Genomic DNA, 24,130 nt, shown 5'->3' with positions numbered 1-24,130 from the left:
CCCCTGCAGAGGCAACAGTGTTCCCTTTGGGTTGTCAGTCCCCCGAAACTCACCAGCCAGTAGGTCATCTTTTTTTCCCCCCAACCAAGGGATCCATGGGGACAGGTCCACCCTAGCCCAGCAAAGTGACAAAGCCAGTGAGCTCGCAGCAGTGCTGCTAGCTCTGGGAGAGGACAGCCAGCATGGCTGGTTTGCAGGGCAGCATCCCAGACCTGCTCCCCACCCAAGCCAAGTTTGCCAGGTCTCAGCCTAGCAGTGCCAGCTTGTGCAGGTGGGGGACAGACCAAAGGGGATCTCAGGGATGGGATGAAAACAGTTGAGGACACAGGGACAGGTGAAAGACACCCAGTGGCTCTGTGTGGCTGAGTGCTGCTGTGCCACTCTGCCCTGCACCCCAGCCCCACAGCTCTGAGGGCTCTTGGGGTGAGCCCAGACCCTGCCTGCCCATCCAGCATGACCCAGCCACTCCAAGCCCCTGCATCTCCAGTTCCCCTGTCCCCTTCAGTGTCCCTCTAATCCCCACCTCTGCTTCTCACAGCCACCAGCAGCTCAGGGCCACCTCCCAGCCGGTGCATGCCTGGGGAATGTCCCCATACAGGCTTGTGGTGCAGGGCCTGGGGGTGGGGGTTGGAGGTGTGCAGGTGTCATTATTATTTTTGTTTTCTTTGCACTGCCCTGGAAATATATTGTATTCTCAGCTAATCCCGTTCAATTACATCACAATAAAACACATAATAAAAACGTAATTCATTTTTCCCGAGCGCTCCATCTCCCTGTGTCTTGGCAAGCTATTAAAAATTTGTCTTCATTTTTCTGGCAAGAGCCTTGTACCTTTTCATCTTTAATTTATGAGAGCAGAATAGCTACTGACAAGCCCTTATTGCACGGCAAGGGGCTGCATTATTTATAAGCCGCCAATGGCTGGCTCAGGGGAGATATTTGCAATATGCTGGGGCCAGCAGGAGGAGGGGGACAGATCTCCAACATGCCTGTCCCAGTTACACGCCTCCACCCTGGGTGGGTGCTGGGTGCAGGTGTCCTGCTGGCTGTCCCTGCTGGGGGGAGCACCCCCAGCCAAGCCTCTGCCAGCCCCTGCCCACCAGGGAAGCCACAGGGTGGCTCTGGGCTGCCTGGCCCTTATCTCACCAGCTGCCATTTCTGCCCGTCTTGGGCTTCGCAGTGACTCTCACTCCTCTGTTCTTTGGTGCAGGGGCTCTGCAGAGCACCGTTGCCTCCATCCCTCCTCTCCCTGCATGGACGTTGATTGCTGCTCCTGACTGCTCGGGCCAGACAGAAAGCTGAGGGGGAGGCAGCTGCTGCCCGCAGGCTTGCCAGGGTCCCCAACAGCAGAGATGTTGTGATAGATCCCATGTATAGAAAGCGGGATAAAAATAGCTTCACTGGAGAGGCAGGCGCAGGCTCGGGGCTGGGATTGAAGCAGAGCATCCTGTGAACGGGCTGCAAGAGGGGGTGGGAGCGTGGGCAGAGCCAGGGGGACACTCTGGCCTCTCCAAACCACCAGTATCCAGGGCAGCAGCTTAGCAGAGCCCCTCTGCACAGCAGCGAGGTGCAAAGCTGACTGTGCTAAAAAAAGCCCTCCTGACAGCTGGATGAGCTTAACCGCATGCCAAGCCAGCAGGAGCTGCTGCAAAGGCAGCAGGCTGGAAAACGGGGAGCAGAGGCCAGCTCTGGGGGGCACAGGGGCACCCTGGCAGCTGATCTGCCCCTCCCTCCCACTCCCATCCTCACCCCCACAGCAGTCCCTTTCCACCGTATACAAATTAGCAAGCAACACGCTTCTCTTTGCTTTTTGTTTTCTATAAACAATCTGCCTTTATTATTTGGTATATATAGGTACATTATATGTATATAAAAAATAACTAGAGGAAACCACAGTGCACTTAAAGCTATTTGAGAAGGTCCACCTGAAAGCAAGAACTCCAGGAAGGGGTAGTGACCCCTCGGGGGGAGCCCAGCCTGAACAGAGATGGCGTTAACATGAGAAGAAAAAGGGGCACTCTCTACTGGGATTAAAATGTGCCATTTGCTTTGGGGATGGAAGAAGCAGAAAGCCAGATTAAATCCCCAGAGCAGCCCAGAGGAGAGCAGAGGGTGAGCTGAGAGCACAAGCCTGGGCTGGGAGGGCCCCCCTGGTTTTAAGCCACCATGTGCACTTGAAATCACTCACACACAGACAGCTATTTTGGGTATGGGGAGTTCTCTCTGAAAGCTGCTCTGCCATCCCCAGGCACCAGCTGCTGAACCGCTGGGGAACACGGGGTGCCTGCAGAGGGTTCAACTGTCAGTCGCCATGATTGTCTGCTGCCTCCTAAAGCTGGGGAGCACCATTTCCTTCTCCACCCCACACCTCCGCTCGCAGGGTCCCTGGTGCTGCTGCTAGTGCTTCCCTGTGCACTGCACACAGCTATGGGCACACACAGGGTGAGCCAGCCAAGCAGGTCCCCAGAGCCGGGCTGAGCCCAGGTGTGGGGATGGGGTTCAGCGCAGCGCGGTGCTGCGTGGCTGCAGGCATCCCGGGAAGCAGGGCAGAGCACCTGGGACCTACGGACAAGAGATGGCCAAGGGAAAGAGGTGGCAGCCCTGAAGGGATTTGAGGGGCGAAGCTCAGCAATGTGTTGGCTCTGCAGCACGCATCTCGGCTACCCCGGGACCCCTGTTCAGAGCCCTTTGTTGAAGTAGACGGTCTCCAGCTGTGGGTCTTTCTCCCGGATCCGAGCTTGGACTTCAGGCTCCAGGCGGCTCACGGCCATCGAGCTGCCAAGGGGACATGGATACAGAGGATGGAGGGGGAATATCCACCAGTGGCCTCAGTCTGGGAAACCACCTGCTGCACCCCACAGGGACGTTGTCCCCATGGCCCAGTGCAGACCTTTGGGTCTGCATCACTGCCCGTGCACGGGGACATGTGTGTGCACAGAGCTTCAAGCCTCCAGCTGCTCAAAGAGCGAAAGCATCTCTTGGGAGTCAGGGAGCACAAGGAGCCTACAGACCCCCTGCCTGCACCCCGTGCCCTACCCCATGGGAGCCACACATGCAGGCAAGGTGCCTGTCCTTACCTTTTCTGTGGGAAGAGTGCGCAGCACAGCGGGGTCGCAAACACCAAACTGCCAGGGAAAGACATGGAGAGAAGCAGGGCTGCATCGGTCACCTGTTCCCGCCCGTGGCCTGATCCCCAAGCAACAATGAGACAGCCCAGAGCTATGCTGGGTGCTCAGCCAGGAAAGGGGTAAGGAATGCCCTCTCCAAGCTCCACAGACCCTACATCCGGCTCCTGAAGTGGGGCAAAGCCTGTCCCCATCAGTGCTGGGGAACAGCAATGCTGAGCAGGAGCCCATGGCAAGCTTGAGAGACATAAGATAGAGCAAAATAGCTCCCAGTCCCAGGATGTCTTATCCCATACCTGGTGCCTGTGGTGGGGGCACCAGCCTGGCCAAGCTCTGGCATCCCCTCAAGAAGCTCTGGGCTGGCCCTCACCTCCCTCCCCTGCCAAGCAGACCCCCCAGTAGCACTTCCCCCCATTCCCAGGCTCGGTCCATTCCTGGGGTGATGCCCATCGGTGGAGGGTGACTTACCAGAGTCCCACCAGGCCAACCTGCAGGGGAGCATTCAGGTACGGGTACCGCTGCCGGGGACAGGGAGATGCTGCGTGTCAGTGGGGCAGACGGGGTGCGAAGGTGGCTGTTCCCTCATGGAGTACCAGCCCCGAGGGGTGCCAGAACTGTGACAAGTTACGGGGATGCAACCCTGCCCACCCTCCTGTCCCAAGACCACCAGTACCTTCAGGAAAGCTCTCTTCTCCAGCATGTTCATGATCATCGGGGGGATGGCTGCGGCAGAGGGGAAGGAGATGAGCACCCAGTGTTCACAGCCCCCTGCCAGCCTTGAGACCCCGTCCCATGCTGCAGGGACTGGCTGCAGCCCCCAGACACAGGTGGAAGAGGGGACACTCACCCATGGCCGGGGCTGCCATGCCGATGCGGGACACCACCACCTGGAAAATGGCCTTCTGGGCTGCAGCCGTGGACTCGCCCAGGCGGTTCCCATTTTCATCCGTGACAGGGATCCCCAGCTTGAGCTCTCTGCAGGGAGAGCAGGGGTGAGTGGGATCCACGGTATACGGGTGGGGGGATCAAGGGACAGGGCAGGAACACAGCACAGGGGCACAGCTCCAAGGGAGCTTGGCATCCTCGTGTATCCCCCACCCACTGCTTGCATAATAAGTGGGGGGGGTCACAGCTAGACCGACATTCTCACTTGAGGGGTCCTCCACAGGGCTGGATGGGGATGGGGAGTTCACAGCCAGCTTAACCGATAACCCCTTGGGATGCAACTGGGTGCTTGTACCCTCAAAGCAACCCCCCAGGGTAAGGGATGCCAGCGGGGCCAGGACAGAAGTCCCCTGCAAGCCCAGGGCACTGCTCCCCACATCCCCACCAGTGCCTGGTGAACCCTGATGTGAGCCCCAGCACCCCAGCCCAGCCCAGGGGCTCACCTCTGCCTCATCAGCGGGATGTTGATGCAGTTGGCAGCAGCCACAGCTGCAAAAGGTACGTACCGGCCAACGATAGCTGGCAAGTGCTGGGGGGGGGGCAAGCAGGAAGCACGTCATGCAGAGGGTCTGGGGGCAGAGCTGGCTGTCCCTGGGTCTGCCACCGTCCCCCTGCAAGACCTCGGGGTGTCCCAGCCCCACTGGGGAAACCATTCCCTCCACCCCTGCAACTCCCAGCTGCTGAAAGCCCAGGAGGTTCAGGGGGTCCCACATCCCCTTCCAGCCCTGGGGGGAGGCTGGAGACATGCAGGTGGGGATGGAGCAGGGCTGGAGGGACAGGTCACCTCCAGAGCTGTCACGGGGGAGAGGGGCTGCCTTGTGTGGGTGTCCCCAGGAAGCCCCTTTCCTCCATTTTCTCCCCTGCCCCAGGTGATGGGGTGAATCCCCTGCTCAGCTCAGAGCTCCAGGGAGACCCCCCAGGGAGGGTCCAGGTGCCCTGGCCAGTGATGGCCAAGGGCCACCTTACCTTGGTAAGAGATTTGAGCCCCAGCGCTGTGACAACTGCTCCTGTGGTCGCACTCACATAGGCTGTCCCCAGCTGGCTGCAAGAGCAGGAGATGACACTGATAAGCCAGGATCCCCCATCCCACCCCCAGCCTCCACATGAGGGGACAGTATGCCCTCCAATAGCACCAGGGCACCTGGGTTCCTCTCCCAGCTCTACCACCAACCCTGACGGCCCCACTGCTGTCCATCTCTGGCAGCACCAGGTCCCCACCATCCCATCTCACAGCCCCGCACTATTCAAGAAGCTATTCAAGGCACCCCCTCGGCATTTTGGGGTGCCCCGAGGACCTGGTCAGAGGGGTGCTTACCTAGGAGTGATGGGTGCATCCCCGCTGCGGTTGGTGTAGTTGACAATGGCATTGAAGGACTGGTTGACCCATTGCCAGAACAGCACAGCCGGCGTGGTCCTACCAAAGAAAGGAGGATGCTGGTGGGACTGGGGGATGCCAACTGGTGCTCCTACAGCACCAGCGCACTGTGGGGTTCCCCCAGCCCTGGGGCACCCTCCTGGCCCTGGGGTGAGAAGGGGACAGGTACCTGTAGAAGGTCAACATGCAACCGGTGATGGTCATGTTCATGGGGACCTGGGCGGACATGCGCCCCACCAGGAGCATCTTCTCGCCCGTGTCAGGGTGGAAAGCTGAGTCGTAGATGTACTTCGCCCGCCACAGCTGGTCCTCCGTCAGCCCCGGGGGTACCGTGCCCGCTCTGGCAGGTAAAAGTAGCACCCGTTGGGAGACCCTCTGCCCGCACCCATGTCCTGCCTGGACCCCAACCTACGTGGGGACCAGCCAGGCAATCTGGGGGGCTGGCTTTGGCGAGGGGGGCCAGCACCGCTCCCATTCCCACCCATGGGGATGGCTCCGAGGCTGTATTCTGCCTGGGATGGGCGCTGGGGGTATGCCCCCCCCCCCGAACCCCTCCCCCCGGGTACCTGTACTCCTCCACCACCCGGCGGGCCTCCTCCAGCGTGGCCCCCGACAGCAGCAGGTTTCGGGGGTCGGTCACCATGAAGAAGTGCTTGGCCCGGCCCTGGAAGGTGCTCTGGTCCCAGCGGGGCTCCCGGATGTTGATGGTAGCCGGCAGGGAGGGCGGCATCTCCTGGTGAGGGGGGGTGGTTAGGTGGGATGCAGTGCCCGCGTGTGCATCCCATCCCTGCTGATCCCCAGCCTGGGGGGACACGGAGGGGGGGCCGGGGGGCGACACGGGGGGGACCACGACGACACACAGGGAGCCCCATTGCAGCAGATCTGTGTGGGGACTCCCAAGCCCCCCCAGCAGGTGGGGCAGCTGGTGGGTGGGTGACCCCACCACCGCACCCCTCCTCACCCTGCAGTCAGGCAGTGGGGAGCCCCCCACCCGATTTACACCAGCACCGGGACAGTTACGGACCCCGACCCCAGCACAGCACCTGGCCACTGGGGGGAGGGGGGCGCGGGGACCGCCACCTCGGGGGTACGGCTGCCGCCAGTCCCGGGGCGGGGCGAGGAAGGGCGAGGGGAGGCGGAATGCCCCTCCCGGCAAGGACCGAAACGCGACCCCCTTCCGCGCGAAGCGGGGCTCTGCCCCCCCCCCCCCCCCGCCGGCGCCCCCGCACTCACAGCTCCCCGGGCCGCGCCCGCGCCACCGCCCCGCTGCCGCCCGGCGCGCTGACGTGCGGCCTCGTCACGGGGGGGCGGCCCCGCGGCGGGGGGAACCGGGCGGCGCCGCGCGGGGGGCGGCGGGGACACGCGGGACCGGGCCGGCGGCGGGGGGCGGTACGTGCCGAGCTGCACGCGGCGTCTGCGCCCACCCCCCTCCCCCCTCGATTGCGCGCGTGGGTGCGCGGGAGTACTCGCGCGTGGGCGCGCGTGCTCACGTGGGTGTGCCCGTGTGCGCTCACGTGGGTGCGCGCGTGCGCGCTCACGTGCGGGTCTGTCTCCGCTTGCGCGCGCTCACGTCGGCTTCCGCTCACTCGGGTGCCCGCGTGTGTTTTCACGTGGCCGTCCACGTGCGGGCTCCGGCGCGCGGCCGGGCCCACCCGGGCGGCCGCGCCGCCGCCGCGTGCATCCGCGGGCTCACGCGGGTTTTGATGCCGGCGCCAGGCGCCGCGCGCTTGTAACGTCGCGCCCCCACGTGCCGCGTCAGCGTCCGCGCGTGGCGGGGCAGCGGCGAGCGCGCGCGTGCCGGGCAGCGCCTCCTCCGCAGCGGCGGGCGGCTGCTCGTGCGCGGCTGCGCCCGCCTGGGGGTGCGCGAGCGGGGCGGCGTACACGCGTGTGCGCCCGTGCGCGCGCAGCGGCGCTCCGTGGGTGCGCGTGAGTGTGCGCACAGGCGGCGCGGCCCGGCTTGCACGCGTGCGCGTGCGCAGGGGCACGGACACGCATGCCGTGGAGGTGCGAGTGCATGGGGTGTATGTGCTTGTGGGTGCGTGTCCCCACGCCCGTCGGGCCCCCCCCGCCCCTACCCCAGGCGCTCCCCCCCCACCCGGTGTCGCGGTTCCCCGCGGGGGCTGCGCCGGGGCGCCGCGCGGACCCTGGCCCCGTGGGAGTGGGGGAACCCCCCCACCCCGGTCAGCCCTTTCGCCGCCCGGCGGCAGCCCCCCCGCAGCCCCCCCGGCCGCCGCGCATCACCTGAAACCGCCGCGGTGTCGGGTTCGCGGTGGCGGCGCCGGGCCCCGCCGGGGGGTCACGGCCAGCCTGGGGTGGAAGCGACGCCCCCCGGGGCGGGGGGCACGGGGGGACGCCGGCTCGCCTCACCGGCGTGAGCGGGGGAACACGACACGCCCCCTCCCTTGGCCGTGCCTCAGTTTCCCCCGTGTGCCCCCGGGATGCTGCGCGCGAAGGGAGGGGTTCGGTGGGGCACCGCTGCCCTCGCCCCACGCAGCCCCGCGGGGGGACGCGCCCCCCCGGGCCCCGTCACGCCGTGTCCGTGGGGACAGACACACGCAGGGCTCCCCCCCACCAGCCGCGGGGCCAGCCCTGGCCGCTCTTGATTGACAGCTCCCGCGCCCGATGGCCGTGCCGGTCCCGCAGGGGCAGCCAATCCCCGCAGGCGGGGGGGCGGGAGGCGGCTCTGCCCCCCCCGGCCTCTCCATCCCCCCCGCGCTGCCAGGTGTCTCTTTCGCAGGTGGCACCATGGGGACAGGTGAGGAGGGCACGGGGCGGGGGCGGGGGGAGACGGCGGTAGTGGGGGGTCCCCGGCGCCCCCTCGGGGAGCGGGCAGCGCTGGCTGGTGCTGAGGGGGCATCGGGGGGGGCGCCGCGGGGGGCTGCCAGGCGTCGGGGACACCGGCGTGTCCCCCTGGCCGGGGCCATCACTTATTTATTGAGGTCAGGCTGGGGCGAGCGGGGAACGAAGCGGGGCGGGGGGCGGGGGGGCGGGGGGGGGGCGTGGGCGTGGTGGCGTTTGACCCACGCCTAGAAAATCCCCGCGGGAACTACCTCGGGGGGCCACGGGGCCGCCCCTTGCCCCACGGCAACTCTCGGCGGTGTAAATCCAGAGGGGCGCTGGGCGGGATGGGGAGCGGCTCTCCCTCCTCTTCTGCTGCAAAGCCTCCCCAGGGAGGGGCCGGGGGGGTCACATCCTGCTCCCTGGTGTAAAGCTGAGGTCCCCGCACCCCCTCTCCAGAGCCTTTCCAGACTTACGCTGCCAGGCAGAGCCCCTGTGCACCCCCTATTCCGGATTTACGCTGCCAGGAAAAGCCCCTTTGCACCCTGGCATCCTTGCCCCAGGGCAGAGCAGGCTGTGCCCATGGCCCCCTTGGTGGTCCCCAGGGGTCCTGCAGCAGTTTGGCCCCCGGGGTGCTATAGGGCAGGAGGGTACAGGGCTGGAGAGGGCATCATGCAGCTCCTTGTCCCCCCCAGGCCCTGCCGCTGCGCCCGGGACCCATCCTGCCAGCACCAAGCACCCACACCAGCTGGCTCCAGCATCGTGCTGCTAAGAGGGAGCAGTGCCCGAGCCCGGGCATGTGCTGCTGGACTATGCCATGTCCCCCCCTGGCCGGCGGGCAGCCCCGGCCCCGTGAGGACGCAGCCAGCCCCGAGCCAGACACCCGGACGCCGGGGTGCCCAGCGCCGCCATGGCCCAGAGCTGGGACACGGCATACTCGGGGATGACGGCAGGCAGCTGGTCGCGGAGCTCCAGCAGCGAGGCCAGCCTGGCTCCCCACTGCCTCCTCAGCAAGCAGAGCCGCCTGCTCAACGGGGCCGCCCGGGGCAGCCGAGCCCCGTCCCCCATGGGCCGCGTCATCCTCATCAACACTCCCATCGAAGGTGAGTGGGGTGTCCCAGCCCTCTGCCCACCGCGTGGCCGGGGGGCCGGATGCCTGGGTTCCCTGGGTCTGGGGGCAGGGAGAGCTGTCCTGGGACTGGGGACATCCCCGGCAAGAGACACCCCCCCTGCCATTGCTTGCACCCAGCCTGGGTGACATGTTGCATGTTGCATCCCATCCGCACAGCTAGCAGCAATGAGAGCGACATCATCAACGCCATCACAGTGGAGAAGAGCATGGACGGCAAGCTGGGCTTCAGTGTCCGCGGTGGCTCTGAGCATGGGCTGGGCATCTTTGTCAGCAAAGTGGAGGAGGGCAGCGCTGCTGGTAAGTGGGGGCAGGGTGAGGGACACCGGTGGGGACAGGCAGATGCCAGCAAGACCCTCTTGGGGAGCTCCCAGTGACACAGTGCTGCAGCGATGATGCCACCCTTCGCTCCCTGCTGCCTCTGGCTGTGTGGGGTTTTCAGGCTTCCCACGGAGAAGGGCAGGGGACAGGAGTGGGCAGCCCCATGTTGATGGATCTGAGCTCCATCCCCAAGCCACAGCAAGGTGACAAGCTCCCCATACCTGCCATGGCTTCAGTGTGATTACCAGGCATCCTCAACTCTGTTCCCATGGGGTTTGGATCAGGTTGGGGATACAATTAGGGAGAGGATGTCAAACAAGGGCATTGGTGCCAGGTGAGGTGCCCAGCTGAGCCATCTGTCCCATGCAGAGCAGGCTGGGCTGTGTGTTGGTGACAAGATCACAGAGGTGAACAGTGTGAGCCTGGAGAACATCACCATGAGCAGTGCTGTCAAGGTCCTCACTGGCAACAACCGCCTCCGCATGGTGGTCCGGCGGATGGGCCGTGTGCCAGGCATCAAGTTCTCCAAGGAGAAGACAGCATGGTGAGCAGGGCAAACCCCATGCCTGCACCCCAAAGTCTAACGCCATGGAGGGCGTGGTGGGGAGGCTCCGTGGGGGATGCTGGGGGACAGGAAGGATCCCAAAGCTGGGGGACACCCAGGGTGGTGGTCATCAGAGGCCTCTGACAAAGGTGGGGAGAGCCCAGAGTGGGGCACAGGGTAGGATAGGAAGGTCTGGAGCAGGCAGAGTGGGTGCAAGCCCCATCCTCAACATCCCCCATCCCCATCACTCTCTGCCACTGGGTGACTGGGTGACACCAATGGCCTCATTCTGCTGGAGGGTGAGAGCCGGACCCCCGAGCCCCCCCCAGCACTGTGCCCATGCTCCAGGGTGGACGTGGTGAACAGGCGCCTGGTGGTGGAGAAAAGCGGCTCAACACCATCAGAGAGTGGCTCCGAGGATGGACTGCGGCGCATCGTCCACCTCTACACCACCTCCGACGACTACTGCCTGGGCTTCAACATCCGCGGCGGCAGGGAGTTCGGCCTCGGCATCTACGTCTCCAAGTACGACTGCGCCAGGGGGCACAAGGGGCACGTGGCACCCCGATCCCTGCGGTGCCCGTGCTGGGGCTTGGCAAACCCTCCCTGGTTGAGCCTCCCACCCTCATCGTGGGCATCACCACTGTGGGTGCTGGGGCACGGAGCTGCCTGGGCAGAGGTGTGGGGTAGGAGCAGGGCTTCGGCAAGGGTCTGGCCCCATCCTGCCCCTCTGCTGCCCTAGGGTGGACCCCGGGGGCCTGGCAGAGCAGAACGGCATTCGGGTGGGAGACCAAGTCCTTGCAGCCAACGGAGTCAAGTTTGAAGACATAAGCCATAGCAAGGCAGTGGAGGTGCTCAAGGGACAGACCCACATCATGCTGACCATTAAGGTACCCGCATCCAGCCCCACAGGACTCCCAGGCGAGGAGGGGTGTCAATGTGTCCCCACGCTGGCGCTGCCCCAGCTCGGCCCGGCGCCCGTGGGGCTGGTGTGGCTGCCGGCTGGTTGGGTTTCAGGCGGGTGGCGAGCGGGGGCGATGCATTATTCATGGCTGGCACCGGATCGGGTTCGGCCGCCATGCACTGACCCCCTCATCCTCCCTCTGTGCCTAGGAGACGGGCCGGTTCCCTGCCTACAAGGAGATGGTGGCCGAGTACTGCTGGCTCAGTCGCTGTAAGGGCAGTGCCATGCGGGTACTGGCAGGGACACGGCTGGGGTGTGGGGGGGCTGGGACCCCATGCAAGCGGCATCTGGTCACCATGGGGAGGGAGAAGGTCCACATGCTATGGAGTCCTGTGGCCTTGGAGGGTGCATGAAGCTCCCGGTGTCATGGTTAGCACCTGCAGTCCTCGTGGGCTTGCAGGGTCTCACCTGACCCCCATCCTTGGAGGAGACATGAAGAGCCCCGTGCCATGGCCAGCAGTGCTGTGATCTTGCAGGGTCCTACCTGTCCTCATCCTTGGGAGTGGACATGAAGATCCCTATGCAATGGCCATTAGCCCACCGGTCCCTATGACCCTGTGGGACCCCACATGTCCCTTGTAGGGGATGCAGATCTTCCCCTGTGACCACCAGCAGGCCTGCAGTCCCTGTGGCCCTGTGGGTCCTCTTGATGTCCCTTGTCCTCAGGGGTGATGTGGAGCTCCCTGTGGCCCCACGGTATGTCACCCCAAGTCCCTGCTGTGCCTTTGCAGTGACCAACGGGCAGTTACAGCAGCTGTCTCAGGCCTCAGAGACCAGCTCCTCCATCTCCTCCTACTCTTCCGGGCCAGTGCCGGGGGCAGTGAACGGGCTGGGGACGGCCACCCCGGGGCCCCCTGCCCGCACCGTGGACGTGGCCATCTCCACAGAGGACGGGCCACGGCGGGGCTGGGTGCGGGAGCACGCTGAGCGGGCCATGCAGACTGAACCGGCTACCGAGGGGCTGCCAGAGATGCGGCGCACGGTGCGGCCCCCCGAGCTGCTGCGGGACACGGCCATCCGGGGCCAGGGCGCCCACGAGCCCCCTGCCACCCACCCACGCCGGACCTTCACCCACTCGCCCAAGACAGCGCTGCTGCTGGCGCTGAGCCGGCCCCGGCAGCCCATCACGCGCTCCCAGAGCGACCTCACCGTCGCCGGTAGGCACCGGGACATGGCCCCACGTGTGGGACTTCCTCCTGGCCAGGGTCCCTCTCCAACCCTGCACTCCCAGCCCTGGGGGTCCCATGGCTCAGCCCCTGCCCCATGTGGAGCCTGTCCCCTGCTCGAGCGTCCTATAGCCCACAGATACCCACACAAATACCTGGCTCACATGCTCCTGGGCATCCTGTAGCCAAGTTTCTGGCCCCTACCTTGGCACCCTATAGCCCCCAGACCATATGGACCCCTGGCCGCCAACCCTGGGCATCCTCTAGCTCTCCATAGCCCCAGCCCTGTGTCCTTGGGGCTTTCTGGGCACTCCAAAGCCCAGCTCCATGATCCCTGGAAAGCCCTACACCACACAGCAGGACGCTCTTCCAGTCAGTGCCCCACAGTAGCCCCTCCGACGCCCCTCCCCTCCCAAGTTCCCTGCCCCCAAACATGATTTGGGGTGGTATCCCCTGGCCTTTCCACTCCAACCCCCTGCTCTGTCCCCAGAGGAGAAGCGGAAGAAGGAGAAGCCAGAGGGACAGGGGGCACGGGGAACCCCCCCGGGGCTGCACCGCTCCAAGACCCTTGTCAATCTCTTCTTCAAGGGGGGCCGTGCCACCACCCACAGCTGGGCCCCCCCCAGCCAGGAGCCCTCCGCCTCCGACCGCCGGGCACGCGCCAAGTCCCTGGGGCGCCCCGATGGGGACAGAGGTACTGGTGGGGGACAGGGCGGAGACAGACCCAATCTGGGACTTGTCCCCCCCTTCTGTGGGCACCATGGCCCTGTTGTGGCAGTCCTGGCATGGAGGGGGTGCATGGGGGGGCGGGGGGTCCCCAGCCATGCAGTTTTGGCAATGGGCAGCGATGGGCCCAGCTTCCTTGGGTGCTCACCGCTCACCCCTCTCCATCTCCCTTGCAGTAGGTGCTGTGCAGAAGTTTGTCATCCGGAGCCTGAAGCGGGGTAACGGGGGTGCCTGTGTGCCCGGCGGGTGGGGGGGTGGGGGCAGGCTCTGCATGCGCCTGGCTCCAAGCTGCATGTGCCTGACTCTGGTGTGGAGCAATCTGTTGGGGTGGGGGGCTTTCTGGGGTGTCTGGGGCAGTCCCTGCCCCACTGGCCACCCCTTCTTGCTGTGCTCCTCCAGAGAAAAGCCGGCGTGCCAGCATCCTGGGTCCCATGGGCTTTGCCACCCTGCAGCCCAATGGCAGTGACCCCGAGGCCCGGCTCCCGCACATCCAGGACACCGCCACACGCCTCCTCAGCCCCGACGAGGTGACAGCCGTGCTCCGCCACTGCTCCCGGGTATGGCACTGCAGGCAGAGTGCAGGCAGGGCACAGGCAGAGCAGTGCTGGCACCCCGGGCTCATCCTTGGGCAGCTCCTGCATCCCGGGGGGTCACCGCAGTCAGCGCTACCTGCCCACATTAAGCTCTGGGAGCTAAACTGAGGCACGCGGAGGCACCCATCCACTGACACCCCTCCTGCACCCGCAGTACCTGCACGAGGGCAGCGTGGAGGATTTGGTGCGGCCACTGCTAGCCATCCTGGACCGGCCTGAGAAGGTCCTGCTGCTGCGGGATGTGAGGTGGGTGGTACTGGGGGTACCCCAGGGTATCCCGATACTGCCCAGCTGGGTGGAACGGACCCAGACCTTCACACATGCTCTCCAGCCCTGATCACACTCCATCCCAGAGGCTGCCACAACCTGTCCCCTCCCTTTGCCCTGGCAGGAGCGTGGTGGCCCCCACAGACCTGGGCCGGTTTGACAGCATGGTGATGCCCCTGGAGCTGGAAGCCTTCGACGCCCTGAAAAGCCGCTCAGGTAGAGCCTGGCCTGCTGGGGACCTTGGCTGGGGGTGGTAGTGGGCAGGGTGGGTACAGCCCAGGGGGTAACTGGTGGCTCTCCCTGACTGCAGTGCGCTCACCTGCCCTCCGCCCAGCCCACCATGACGTCCCCCCCAAGAGACACCTCATCACACCAGTGCCTGGTGAGTGCCACCCTATAGGGTCTGCCTGGTCACTGGGCTGCCCCATGGTGGGGGTACAGGGTGGAGGGGGTATGGGGGCAGTTTGGGGGAGGAGAAAGGGAGCTGGCATGTCTTGGTGCAGGGTGTCCCAGGGGAGAGGGCACCTGGCGTGCCTGGGTGCTGGGAGGTCCTGGAGTAGCAGGATCTGTGGATCCTGGGTGCCAGGGGTGTCTTGGGGAGGAGGACTGGGAGTCTGTGGTGAGAGCTGGGGCGCCTGGGGGTCTCTGAGTGTCAGAGGTGCAAGGGAGGGTGGCTGGGGTGTCTGAATGTCCCTGGAGGAAGAAGATCTGGGGCCTTTAGCACCAAGGGGGTCCCAGGGCTTTGGGGTTCCCAGGGAATCTCTAGATAGTGGGGGTCCCAGACAGCTGGGTTGTGGGGTCCTGGGGGATCTGTGGGTGGTGGGGGTCCCATAGAGTGGGGTTGTGGGGGTTTCTGGGGGGGATCCCTGAGCCCCTCTTGTTGCAGACTATCGGGGAGGGTTCCTGCTGAAGCCGGTGGGGGCCCCAGAGCCGGAGGAAGCTGGGGGGCTGCAGGCAAGCCCAGCCCGGCTGCGGGCCTCCCCCAGCCCCCGCCGGCTTCACCCCCGCGCCTACACCCCGCTCCCCGACGTGCCAGTGGATGCCTACGCCTGCACCAGCCACTCCCCACCTGCCGCTGGCCCCCGTCCCCCCAACTGGCTGCTGGCCGAGCCCCCGCCGGGTGAGGGGCACGGGCATTCGCGCAGCCCCCGGCCCACCTGGCACAGGGAGCCCCCCAGGACAGCACCCGACAGAGGGGCTGAGGTGCTGGGGAGGCCCCGGCGGGCACGATCCCCCCTCGCACCTCTCTATGGGGGGCCAGGAGGTGAGAGGGGGGCTGGGGCAGCCACCAATGGCCCCGGGGATGCTGGCGGGGAGGAAGAAGAGGAGGAGGAGTATCGGCTGCTCACCGTCACCCTCTCCAAGCTGAAGCACTCACTGGGTGGGTAGCACATGGGTGGTACCCCAGAGGTGGGGTGGGCACCCTCCTCCTGGCACCAGCATCACTGGGATGGGTTGCACTTCCTTGGCAAGGGGCATCCCATTTAAGGGGCAGGGAGCAAACCCCCAAGTGCTCCTCTGGAACTAGAAGGGAAGAGGACCTGCCCCTGCCCATGCCCCAGCCTGGCATGTCTGGGTAGGGCCTACCAAAACAGGGCAGGATGGAGGCATGGCTGCCCATGGGAGGGGGTGCTGTGTCTGGGAGCGAGTGCGGGGGTCTCAGCCTACGCAGGTGTGAGGGTCTCACGGCTCCCTCACAGGGATCAGCATCTCTGGCGGCATCGAGTCAAGAGCACAGCCTGTTGTGAAGATTGAGAAGATCTTCCCTGGAGGAGCTGCCTTCCTCAGTGGCATCCTCAAGGTATGGGGACCCTGGGGAGTGAGCAGGCAGCCGGACACCCCCATCCCACAGTGCCACTGGGTGCTGGCAGTCCCCTGGCACCTCAAAAGGAGCTGCACTTCACACCACTGCTTTCCCTTGGGGGGGGGGGCAGGCTGGGCAGGAACTGGTGTCAGTGGATGGTGAGAGCCTGCAGAACGTCACCCACCAGCGGGCTGTGGACATCATCCGCCAGGCCTACCGCAACAAAGCCAAGGAGCCCATGGAGCTGGTGGTGCGGGTGCCTGGAGCCCCCCAGGAGTGATGCTGTACCCCCTTGCTTCGAGGAGCCATCCCACGCGGCTCATTCCTGCACCGAGCTGTGGCCAGTCAGTACAGCCGGAGGATGCGAGAGCCAGACCTGCCCCACAGGCGCAGGGGAGCTGCCTGCAACAGGACCTGAGTAGGGGGCACCACCGGCACCATTGTCAAAGGACAAGCAGCCCCTGACCCTGCTCCGGACACACAGATGCAGCCCTGAGAAAAAAAAACGCAGCCAGGGGCCTGTTTTTAATCGGCATTTCCGCATGGTACACAGGCGAGCCGGGCTCTGGGAACGGGACACAACCGAAATAAAGTACAAAAATCCCCCCCAGAGCCGGGGACGACCAAGCCAGAACTGGGCACGGCCAGGCTTTTCCTTTGGTTTGACACCCCTAGGGGCCCAGCTGGCCCCCCACCTCTGCCCACCCTGGGGATGTCCCCAGGGTGCCCCCAGCTGGCACCCCTGGCAGCGTGCCCCTCTCCCCTAGCAGGCTGGGCATCACAGGGGCATGGACCAGGTGGGTTTTGGTTTTTTTGAGGGGGGGGGGGGCGGGGAACAGAGGGATGCTGGGGCCGAGGGCATGGGAAAGGCACTGGGGGCAAGCTGCCCCATGACAGGGGTGAGGGGGGCACAGACAGGCAAGGTATGAGCTGGGAGAGGGTGATATGTTTTGGTAGGTCCTATAAAAATAGAGTTCTTTAAAATGGCACAGAAACGAATCCCCTGACAAACACATGGGGGGCAGGGGGGGAGTCTGGCATGGGCAGGGACAGTGCACAGGTTCTGTCCCTCTAGAAGTGGCTGGGTGACAGTGCCAGCAGGAACGAGAGGGAAGGGACGAGCCAGCCCTCCCGCTGCCCAAGGTGACCCCGGCTGAAGCCAGCGACGCTAATCTCCTGGGCGCTAAGAGGATCAGCAGGAACCAGCTCTGGGCAGCCCTGAGGCCAGGAGTCGGCCCCCACCTGGCCTCACATCTCATGGGCACCCCCAGCTGTGGTGGGTGCCAACACACCCTCACCCCAGCACCTCCATGCTGGGAAGGGGGCAGCACCTGCAGTCCCCTCTGCCTCCTCCCGGTGCCAGCAGTCCTTCCAGAGCTGGGGGGGAGAGCAGGGATCCCCTGCAGCCCCACAGGTCCCAAAATCCCAGGGGCTGGAGGCCCCCCCACCTCTAAGCACAGGGCGAGGGCAGGCAGCATCTCAGATCTCGGTGGCTGTGATCTCCTCGAAGGGTGGGTCAGGGCCAGGGGGGTCGCAGGGCTCGGGCAGGGGGTCCTCGCCCTGGAGCCGGAGATGCTGGAGCCGCTGCTCGAGCCGTCGGTTGCGGCGGTACATCTGGATGTAGCTGTATTGCAGCTGCTTCTGGTAGCGGATGACCCGCTCCTTCTCACCCAGCCATGTGCCACGTTCCTGCTCAAAGGCATCCTGCTGCTCCTGCCCACGCTGCCGCTCCAGGGCCACCTCTGCACGCAGCCGTTCCAGCTGCCGCCGCAGCCCCGCAGTACCCCGGGGCTCCTCGCCAGGCTGGGGGCATCCCTCACTGGGTGGGGGGTACCCCTCGCTGGGTGGGGGGCATCGCCCGCGGGCAGCTTCACGCAGCCCCGCCACCTCCTGCTCAAGCCGGCCAGCTTTGGCACGGAAGAGGTCGGCCTCGCTCTTGCGCCGCTGCAGTTCGTTGGCGCAGACCTCCAGCTCCAGCGCTTTCAGGCGGGCGGCCTCCTGCAGCCCCTGCGCCCGCCGTTCACCCACCTGCAGCTGCGCCCGCGCCTCCCGCAGCTGAGCCCGCAGCCCCAGCAGCTCGGCCCCCCGCTGCGCCAGCTCTGCCTGCGCCTCCTTCAGCTGCTGCTTCAGCAGTGAGATCTCCCCTGACTTCTGGCACACCTGCAGGGATGATGGGGCTCAGGCGCCGGCCAGGACCTGCCCCTGCCAGAGTCTGCACCCCCCAACACTGTGAGGCGACTCACCTCCCACTTGGTCTCCTCCAGCCGGGGTGCCAGCTCAGTGCGCTCACGCTGGAAAGAGGCACAGCGACGCTCCAGCAGCTCCCGCTCCTGCAGCAGCTGGGCAAAGTCCTCCTGCAGCTGCTTCTTCTCCTGCTGCAGCTGCAGCACCTGGAGCTGCAGGACCTGCTGCCCCCGCTGCGCTGCCTGGGCTGCCTGCCGTGCCTGGGCTGCACAGCGCTGCCGCAGCCCCTCCAGCTCCTGCTCGCAGCGCCGCTGCTTCTCCTCATACACCTGGGCAGGGGGGGCACGGACAGACACACGCTGGGGGGATGGCACAGCACCCCCCCACTTCTGCTGCCCTCTCCAGGACAGGCACCCTCTGCCCACAGGAAGGGGGGCAACTCATCCCCCATAAATGGAGGAGGGGTCCAGAAAGGATGCAATGTGGTGGTGCCCCCCCCATCCCTCTGCATGCTGGGCCCCCCGTTTCAGCACCCCCAGAGCCTACAGGGCTCCCCCAGCTCTACTACCAGCAGGGAGAAGCTGCAGGTCCCAGGTACACTCATAAAAGGGCACCCCAAGATGAGACACCCCAGTCTGTACAACTACCCCCCCCCAGACCATACAAGGCTCCCCCAGGGACTCCATGTGACTGCCCACCAGTGGGAAAACCCCCGTTCCCAGACCCACAGAAAAAAGCATCCCCACACAAGGGTCTGTAGTAGGTCCCCAAAGGGGGTCCCTCACCCCCCAACCAGGGGGGGTTGTCTGCAAGGGGCGCCCTGGGGACAGAGGGACAGGGACAGGACGGGCTGACACCAGGGGCATACCTGGCAGATGGCCACCTCATTCTCATCCAGGCTGTCACGCAGGAGCTGCAACTCGGCTTCCCTCTCCCGCAGCTTGTCCTCCAGCTCCCGCACCAGCATGGCCTCCTCGCCGGGCAGGGGGGAGCGGCCGCAGGAGCCGCTCTCTGAGGAGGGCCGGCCCTGGCCACTCAGCGAGCCCGTGCTCTTGCTGGAGGACGAGCGCCCGCTGTCCGAGTTGGAGGGGCGGCAGCCCCCCGGGGGGTCAGGGGGACCGTGGGGGGTGGCCGGCAGGGCGCCCACCTCGGGGTGCTGGCTGCAGCCTGTGCTGTAGGTGGGCAGGCTGGAGAGCGAGTTGCGCCCCGAGTCCGAGAGGGTGCTGGCACGGCAGCTCAGAGAGCTGGGCTTCTCGGCAGCCAGCAAGTGGGTGAGGCTCACCTGGCTCTCCGAGAGCCCGGGACGCGTGCCTGACTGGGCACTCCGGAGCTTGGGTACTACCGGCTTGAAGGCCATGGGGCGGATCAGGGTCTTCTCCACGTTCTGCCAGGGGAAAAGGGGAGAGCAGGGGGCTGGGGGGGACCCACCACCCCTCCTACAGGCTGCCTGGGGGGCACGCCCCCAGCCCCAATGCCTTTGCACCCCAAAGGAGACAAGGGCCAGTTGCTGTCTGCTCCATCCCCCATCCATGGGTGGGCTCCCAAACACACCCCTGGCACGAAGAGGGAGACATCAAGGGCGCAGGGACTGCCACCTCCCCAGGGACAGCAAAAATGTGGTCACGTGGCCCCAGTTCACACACTCGCACTGACAGCCCCAGTGTGGCATAGGGAGAAAAGTCAAGACCCCAGCACCCACCCGCCCTGCTTCTGCCCCCACCTCACCTCCTCCAGCTTGCCAGAGACAGGGACGAGCTTGGGGGGTGGCCCCCGGAGGTGATCACTCAGGGCCTGGTCATCGCGGGGCTCATCCGAGTCACTGCAAGGGCTGGTGGGAGAGGGGGCATCTAGCCAGTCACTGCAGAAGCCCCCATTGGCGTAGGCATGGGCGACCCCAGGCATGGCCACGCGGGGCTCCTCAGGTGACAGGGGGTCCCGGGGGGTGACCCGGAGCAGCCCCTCCTGCTTGCGGAAGGAGGTGCTGGGTGGCTCCTCGTCGCAGGGCTGGCTGGCATGGTCGTGGCGGGGCCGGCTGGGCAGGAGGCTGCCGACGCTGCCCATGGTGGTGGTGGGCGAGTGGGCAGTGGTGTGGAGCTGCGCAGCCCCCTCAGCAGTAGCCTCGAGAGGCACAGGCAGCGTCTGCACGATGGCCATGGCAGGGGGGCCCCCGGCAAGCAGGGGCACGCGGGCAGCCTGTGGGCAAGGGAGACAAGGCATCAGAGCTGTGGGTGCCGCTGGCCATGCCCCACCAGCTGCCAGCATCCCCAGGTGGGCATGGGGGCACCCCTGGCCGCTGTCCCTGATCTTGTGGGCACAGGCCAGCCCAAGGGAAGCAGGCAGAAGGAAATGCCAAACAAACCGTAATAAAACCGGGATTAGCTGGGGGGGCAGCACCAGCACCCCTCCAAGCTGGACTCAGCATCCTGGCGTAGCAGCCTGGGGCTGCCGGGGGCTGTGGGGTGCTGGTGGCACCGTGGGGCAGCGAGGATGCGGTCCTGCCCCCTGCTGTGCCCCAGTGTGACCCTGCCACGGGAAGCATGCCAGGGCTGGAGGCGAATCCTGAGAGGCCTGCAGAGAGCCGACTCCCGGGCAGCCTGCCCGTCTGCCTGCCCCACAGCGCTGCCTGTCCCGTGGCACCCACCAGTACAACCCCCACGGAGAGCTGGGGGCAGCCCCACACACTGGAAACAACCATCTCCCCTGCCCCACAGCCACCACCTCTCTGAAGTGACCGCACAGAGGGTGCCCCCCACCCCCAGCCATCCACAACAGGGTGCAGGGTCCCCCAGGGAGTGTGACTGAGGGGGCAGATGCTAGGTAGACGAGTGGTCCAGAATGGGGGCACCAGGCCCTTTCCCAGCCCCTACACAGGTGCCCCTTGTTCGCACTCCGCACACCCCCCTTGAGCCAGGGCACTCCGCCAGTGCCCCGCTGCACCCCCCCTGCCCCAACCCATGCCATACGCCTGCGTGACGGGAGCCAGCTGACGGGACGGATCTGTCCCCTGCTGCCTCATCGTATCTTGCACATGGCTGCGGCTGGCACGGGGCACGGGTCAGGGGGGCCACTGCCCGCACGGTCTCGCCTGCAGAGCTGTCACCTGAAATCAATCCGCCTGCCAGGGCCCAGGGTGGGGCAAGCAAGGGAGAGATGCCGGTGAGCCAGCCCTCCTGCCACCGTCACCCCCACCAACACGTGCCGTCTCCGTGTACCGTGACCTCACACTGTGCCCCTGACACCCCCAGGTGGGAAACTGGGTGACACCCCCTGCCCAGCTCTGCTCACCTTGCCAGCTGCTGCCCATCCGTCCGGTCCACTCTGGCCCCCGCACTGCAAACACAGCTCCACCGGCCCCTGAGGCAGGAACAGGAAAGAGGAGGGGGTCAGGGTGTCAAACGGCATCAGGGGTCCCTGTGTACCCCACAGCCCCCCTCCCCCCCGCCCAAGTGCCTCAACATGCAGATCTGGGGCAGGTGGTGCCAGCGTGGCACAGAGGGTGGCAGGGGGGGGCCGGCAGCAGGTACACCGCTCTCAGTGCCCTTGGAGGGCTGCGGCCACCTCAGGAGGGGTGGTGGGGACAGTGGCCCCTCACAGGGACCTGCTGCTGCTGGAGGGGCAGGAGCAGGGATCAGGGACCAGACAGGGACACAGAACTCCCAAAGGGACATTTTGGGGTCCCCCAGCCACAGCCAGCCAAAGCACAGCACCCCACCGCAGCGAAACTCCCCTAGGACGTGTGGGTCAGGGGGACACCCCTGGGAACAGCCGGGTCCCCGTACAGCCACGGAGGGGACACTGCCACCGCTGGGGCCCCGCGCTCAGTGGCCACGCTGGGAGGCGCTGGGAAGGAACTCCATCTTCTCCCTCCCGCGAGCCCCCACGGCCCACCGAGAGGGTCCCACTGCCCCCCGGGCAAGTGGCTGGGGAGTGAGGTGGCCAGCCCAGCCGGCCGCCAGCACCCTGGGAAACCTCCCTCCAGCCACCCAGTAAAACCAGTCAGCAACTGGAGTGGCGTCACCACTGGCCGCTCCGGCCGGAGCACAGCGAAGCCGGATCCCACCGTTCCGACCCCGAAACAAGGGAAGCCTCGGCCCCTGCTCGGCTGGATCCCAACCCCGAGCTGTGGGTGTTCCAGGCCCCCAGGGGTTCCTGTGCCTCGACGGCACCTCAGGGCCCCCCAGGGCAGGGGGGATCAGCCCTTCACCCCTCCCCACGCACCCGGCGCTTGTGGGGTGGGCACCCCCCCATGCCAAGCCATGCTCCTGCCAGCCCATCCCACCCCCCGAGGCTCCCTGGGTGGTGTTGCCTCCCTTGCCCTGCCACCCACCCCACGCTGCCCCACTGAGCCCCACAGCACCCAGCCTGTCACACGGTGCTTCCACCTGCCCGACCACACGGCACCCCTGGGCCCCTGCTGCCCCACAGCTCCCCCAAAGTGCCCTAAAACACACTGAAAGTTTCCCATGACACCCTCAAAGTGCCCCACGGAGCCCCGCGGCCTGTACTGCCCCACAGCTCGCCCAAAGTGCCCCATTGGGCCCCTGCGTTTCTGCTGCCCCACAGCTCCCCCAAAGTGCCCCTAAGGCACCCCCAAAGTGTCCCACAGAGCTCCTGGGCCTCTGCTGCCCCACAGCTCCCCCCAAAGTGGCCCTAAACCACCCCCAAAGTGCTCTGAAACGCCCCCAAAGCGCCCCACGGCGCCCCTGGGCCTGCGCTGCCCCACAGCCCCCCCGGAGCGCCCCTAAAGCACCCCCAAACTGCCCCGCGACTCCTTAAACTGCCTTGCAGACCCCTGGGCCTCTGCGCGCCCAGGACACCCCCGAAGTGCCCCTGAAACACCCCCGAAGCGCCCCACGGACCCCCAGGGCCGCAGCCGCCCCCCAGCACCCCCAGAGCGCCCCGGCCGCCCGCAGAGCGGCCCCGGGGGCCCGACTCCCCCAGCGCCGGCTGCTCGCTCAACCCCCCCCCGCCCCGAAGCGGCCGCCGGGACCCCCGCGGCTCGGCCGCCCCACAGCTCGCCCCCAGGGCCGCCGCAGCGGCCCCCGGCCCCGCGGGACCCCCCGGCCCCGGCCCCCGCACTCACCGCGGCCCCGCTGCCGCCCTCCCGCGCCGCGCCGCGCCCCACCGCCCCGCCCCTCCCGAGGCCCCGCCCCCTCCCGAGGCCCCGCCCCCAGCGGGAAGGAGATGGGGGTACGGGGGGGCTGCGTGGGGCAGCCCCCCGCGTGGGTCACCCTCGCCTAGGACAGTGCCAGACGCGTTGATTCCGGGGGATTCCGGGCTTGGGGGGGGGGGGGGGGGGGCGCGCGCGTGGACACAGAGCTTGTCCCCTTCTTTGCATCAGCCGAGACACCCCACCTCAGGGCTCTGCGTCCCCCAGTACAGCCCCAGACCCGCGGGGTGAAGGTCGCCTCCGAGGATATGCCCCCCGAAATTATTTGGGGAGCCCAGCACCCTGCCAAGGGGGATGGGGTGCGTGTGTCAGCCCCACTGGACATCACCCTACCCACCCACCCCCTACCATGAGATGTTGCAGCTATTGCCATCCCCTAGCTCCGCAAAAGTCCCAAACTGGGGGACAAGGGAGAAAAACCAACATCAACCCACTCACAGCCTGGGGAGCTGTAGGCACCTCCATGCCGCCCAGGGTCTGGGGTCACCCAGGCTCCCCCTCAGCTTCAGCTCCATCACCCCCTCCCAGCCCCAAGAAGGGATGGGTGGGAGTTGGGGATCCTGGGCTTTCCCACTGCCCCACTTCCACTCCATAGCCCCGTGACAGCACCTGCCCCGGGCTACACTGGGGGAAAATGGGGGCCAGAGGGGGCTCTCGGGCTGAGGGGGGACACCCGCAGCCCCTCCCCACCCCACCCCCCCATGCAAATCCTGACCCAGCTCCACTGGGAGCCCGGCTAGCCGCTTGCCTTACCTCCATTTCCCTGGGACACTCCTCTGCCATCACCCCTGGCCTGCCGGGGCAGGGGGGCGCTTACACCCGCACCAGCAGCACCCAAGGGTGCTCTCCGGGAGAGCCAGTGCACCCCGGAAACCCAGGGCTGGGTGTGTGCTGCCTGCCTGCCCCGGCCCCTCATTATGGCTCAGGTTAAAACTATGCCTGGTGCGGAGGCTGGCAATAACCCGTGTGCCAGGGCCGGGCGGGATGCCCTGCACAGAGGGGACAACCCCTGGCACTGCATCCCCCAAGTCCTCTGGAG

At 66.3% G+C, this 24,130-nt stretch overlaps 3 protein-coding genes across 9 annotated transcripts; 1 reads left to right on the top strand and 2 right to left on the bottom strand.

The window, feature by feature from the left end:
* Positions 1 to 1,807: 1,807 nt before the first annotated feature.
* On the bottom strand, positions 1,808 to 7,899 carry SFXN3 (sideroflexin 3). Of its 5 annotated transcripts, none has more exons than XM_040606994.1 (11): positions 7,687 to 7,899; positions 6,012 to 6,178; positions 5,615 to 5,785; positions 5,386 to 5,484; positions 5,037 to 5,112; positions 4,514 to 4,599; positions 3,973 to 4,100; positions 3,799 to 3,848; positions 3,594 to 3,643; positions 3,078 to 3,125; positions 1,808 to 2,775 (listed from the first exon to the last, which is right to left on the bottom strand). In XM_040606994.1, the coding sequence occupies exons 2-11, from the start codon at positions 6,173 to 6,175 to the stop codon at positions 2,679 to 2,681; spliced, it is 969 nt and encodes a 322-aa protein (XP_040462928.1). In that variant the 5' UTR covers positions 6,176 to 6,178; positions 7,687 to 7,899; the 3' UTR covers positions 1,808 to 2,678. The 5 variants fall into 5 exon arrangements, with proteins under 5 accessions (XP_040462928.1, XP_040462926.1, XP_040462927.1 ...); XM_040606992.1 differs by lacking the exon at positions 7,687 to 7,899 and adding an exon at positions 6,936 to 7,680; XM_040606993.1 differs by lacking the exon at positions 7,687 to 7,899 and adding an exon at positions 6,960 to 7,680.
* On the top strand, positions 6,789 to 16,677 carry PDZD7 (PDZ domain containing 7). 3 transcript variants are annotated; one of them, XM_040606990.1, is made up of 17 exons: positions 6,789 to 6,834; positions 8,919 to 9,326; positions 9,512 to 9,652; positions 10,043 to 10,217; positions 10,566 to 10,742; positions 10,960 to 11,107; positions 11,331 to 11,391; positions 11,913 to 12,338; positions 12,838 to 13,041; positions 13,250 to 13,291; positions 13,473 to 13,630; positions 13,821 to 13,912; positions 14,058 to 14,149; positions 14,244 to 14,315; positions 14,820 to 15,314; positions 15,634 to 15,734; positions 15,868 to 16,677. In XM_040606990.1, the coding sequence occupies exons 2-17, from the start codon at positions 9,134 to 9,136 to the stop codon at positions 16,015 to 16,017; spliced, it is 2,727 nt and encodes a 908-aa protein (XP_040462924.1). In that variant the 5' UTR covers positions 6,789 to 6,834; positions 8,919 to 9,133; the 3' UTR covers positions 16,018 to 16,677. The 3 variants fall into 3 exon arrangements, with proteins under 3 accessions (XP_040462924.1, XP_040462923.1, XP_040462925.1); XM_040606989.1 differs by lacking the exon at positions 6,789 to 6,834 and adding an exon at positions 8,074 to 8,200; XM_040606991.1 differs by lacking the exons at positions 6,789 to 6,834; positions 13,250 to 13,291 and adding an exon at positions 8,074 to 8,200.
* On the bottom strand, positions 16,250 to 23,874 carry LZTS2 (leucine zipper tumor suppressor 2). The gene is made up of 8 exons (XM_040606661.1): positions 23,845 to 23,874; positions 23,440 to 23,489; positions 23,005 to 23,038; positions 21,207 to 21,275; positions 19,647 to 20,114; positions 18,790 to 19,305; positions 17,981 to 18,250; positions 16,250 to 17,897 (listed from the first exon to the last, which is right to left on the bottom strand). Exons 1-8 carry the CDS (start codon positions 23,872 to 23,874, stop codon positions 17,217 to 17,219), a joined length of 2,118 nt encoding a protein of 705 aa, XP_040462595.1. The 3' UTR covers positions 16,250 to 17,216.
* Positions 23,875 to 24,130: the final 256 nt, after the last annotated feature.

Source organism: Falco naumanni, chromosome 9 (assembly GCF_017639655.2).
Source record: "Falco naumanni isolate bFalNau1 chromosome 9, bFalNau1.pat, whole genome shotgun sequence".
NCBI classification, from domain to species: Eukaryota; Metazoa; Chordata; class Aves; order Falconiformes; family Falconidae; genus Falco; species Falco naumanni.
The sequence above is the reverse complement of the archived record's forward strand: the minus strand, read 5'-3'. Positions and strand labels throughout refer to the sequence as shown.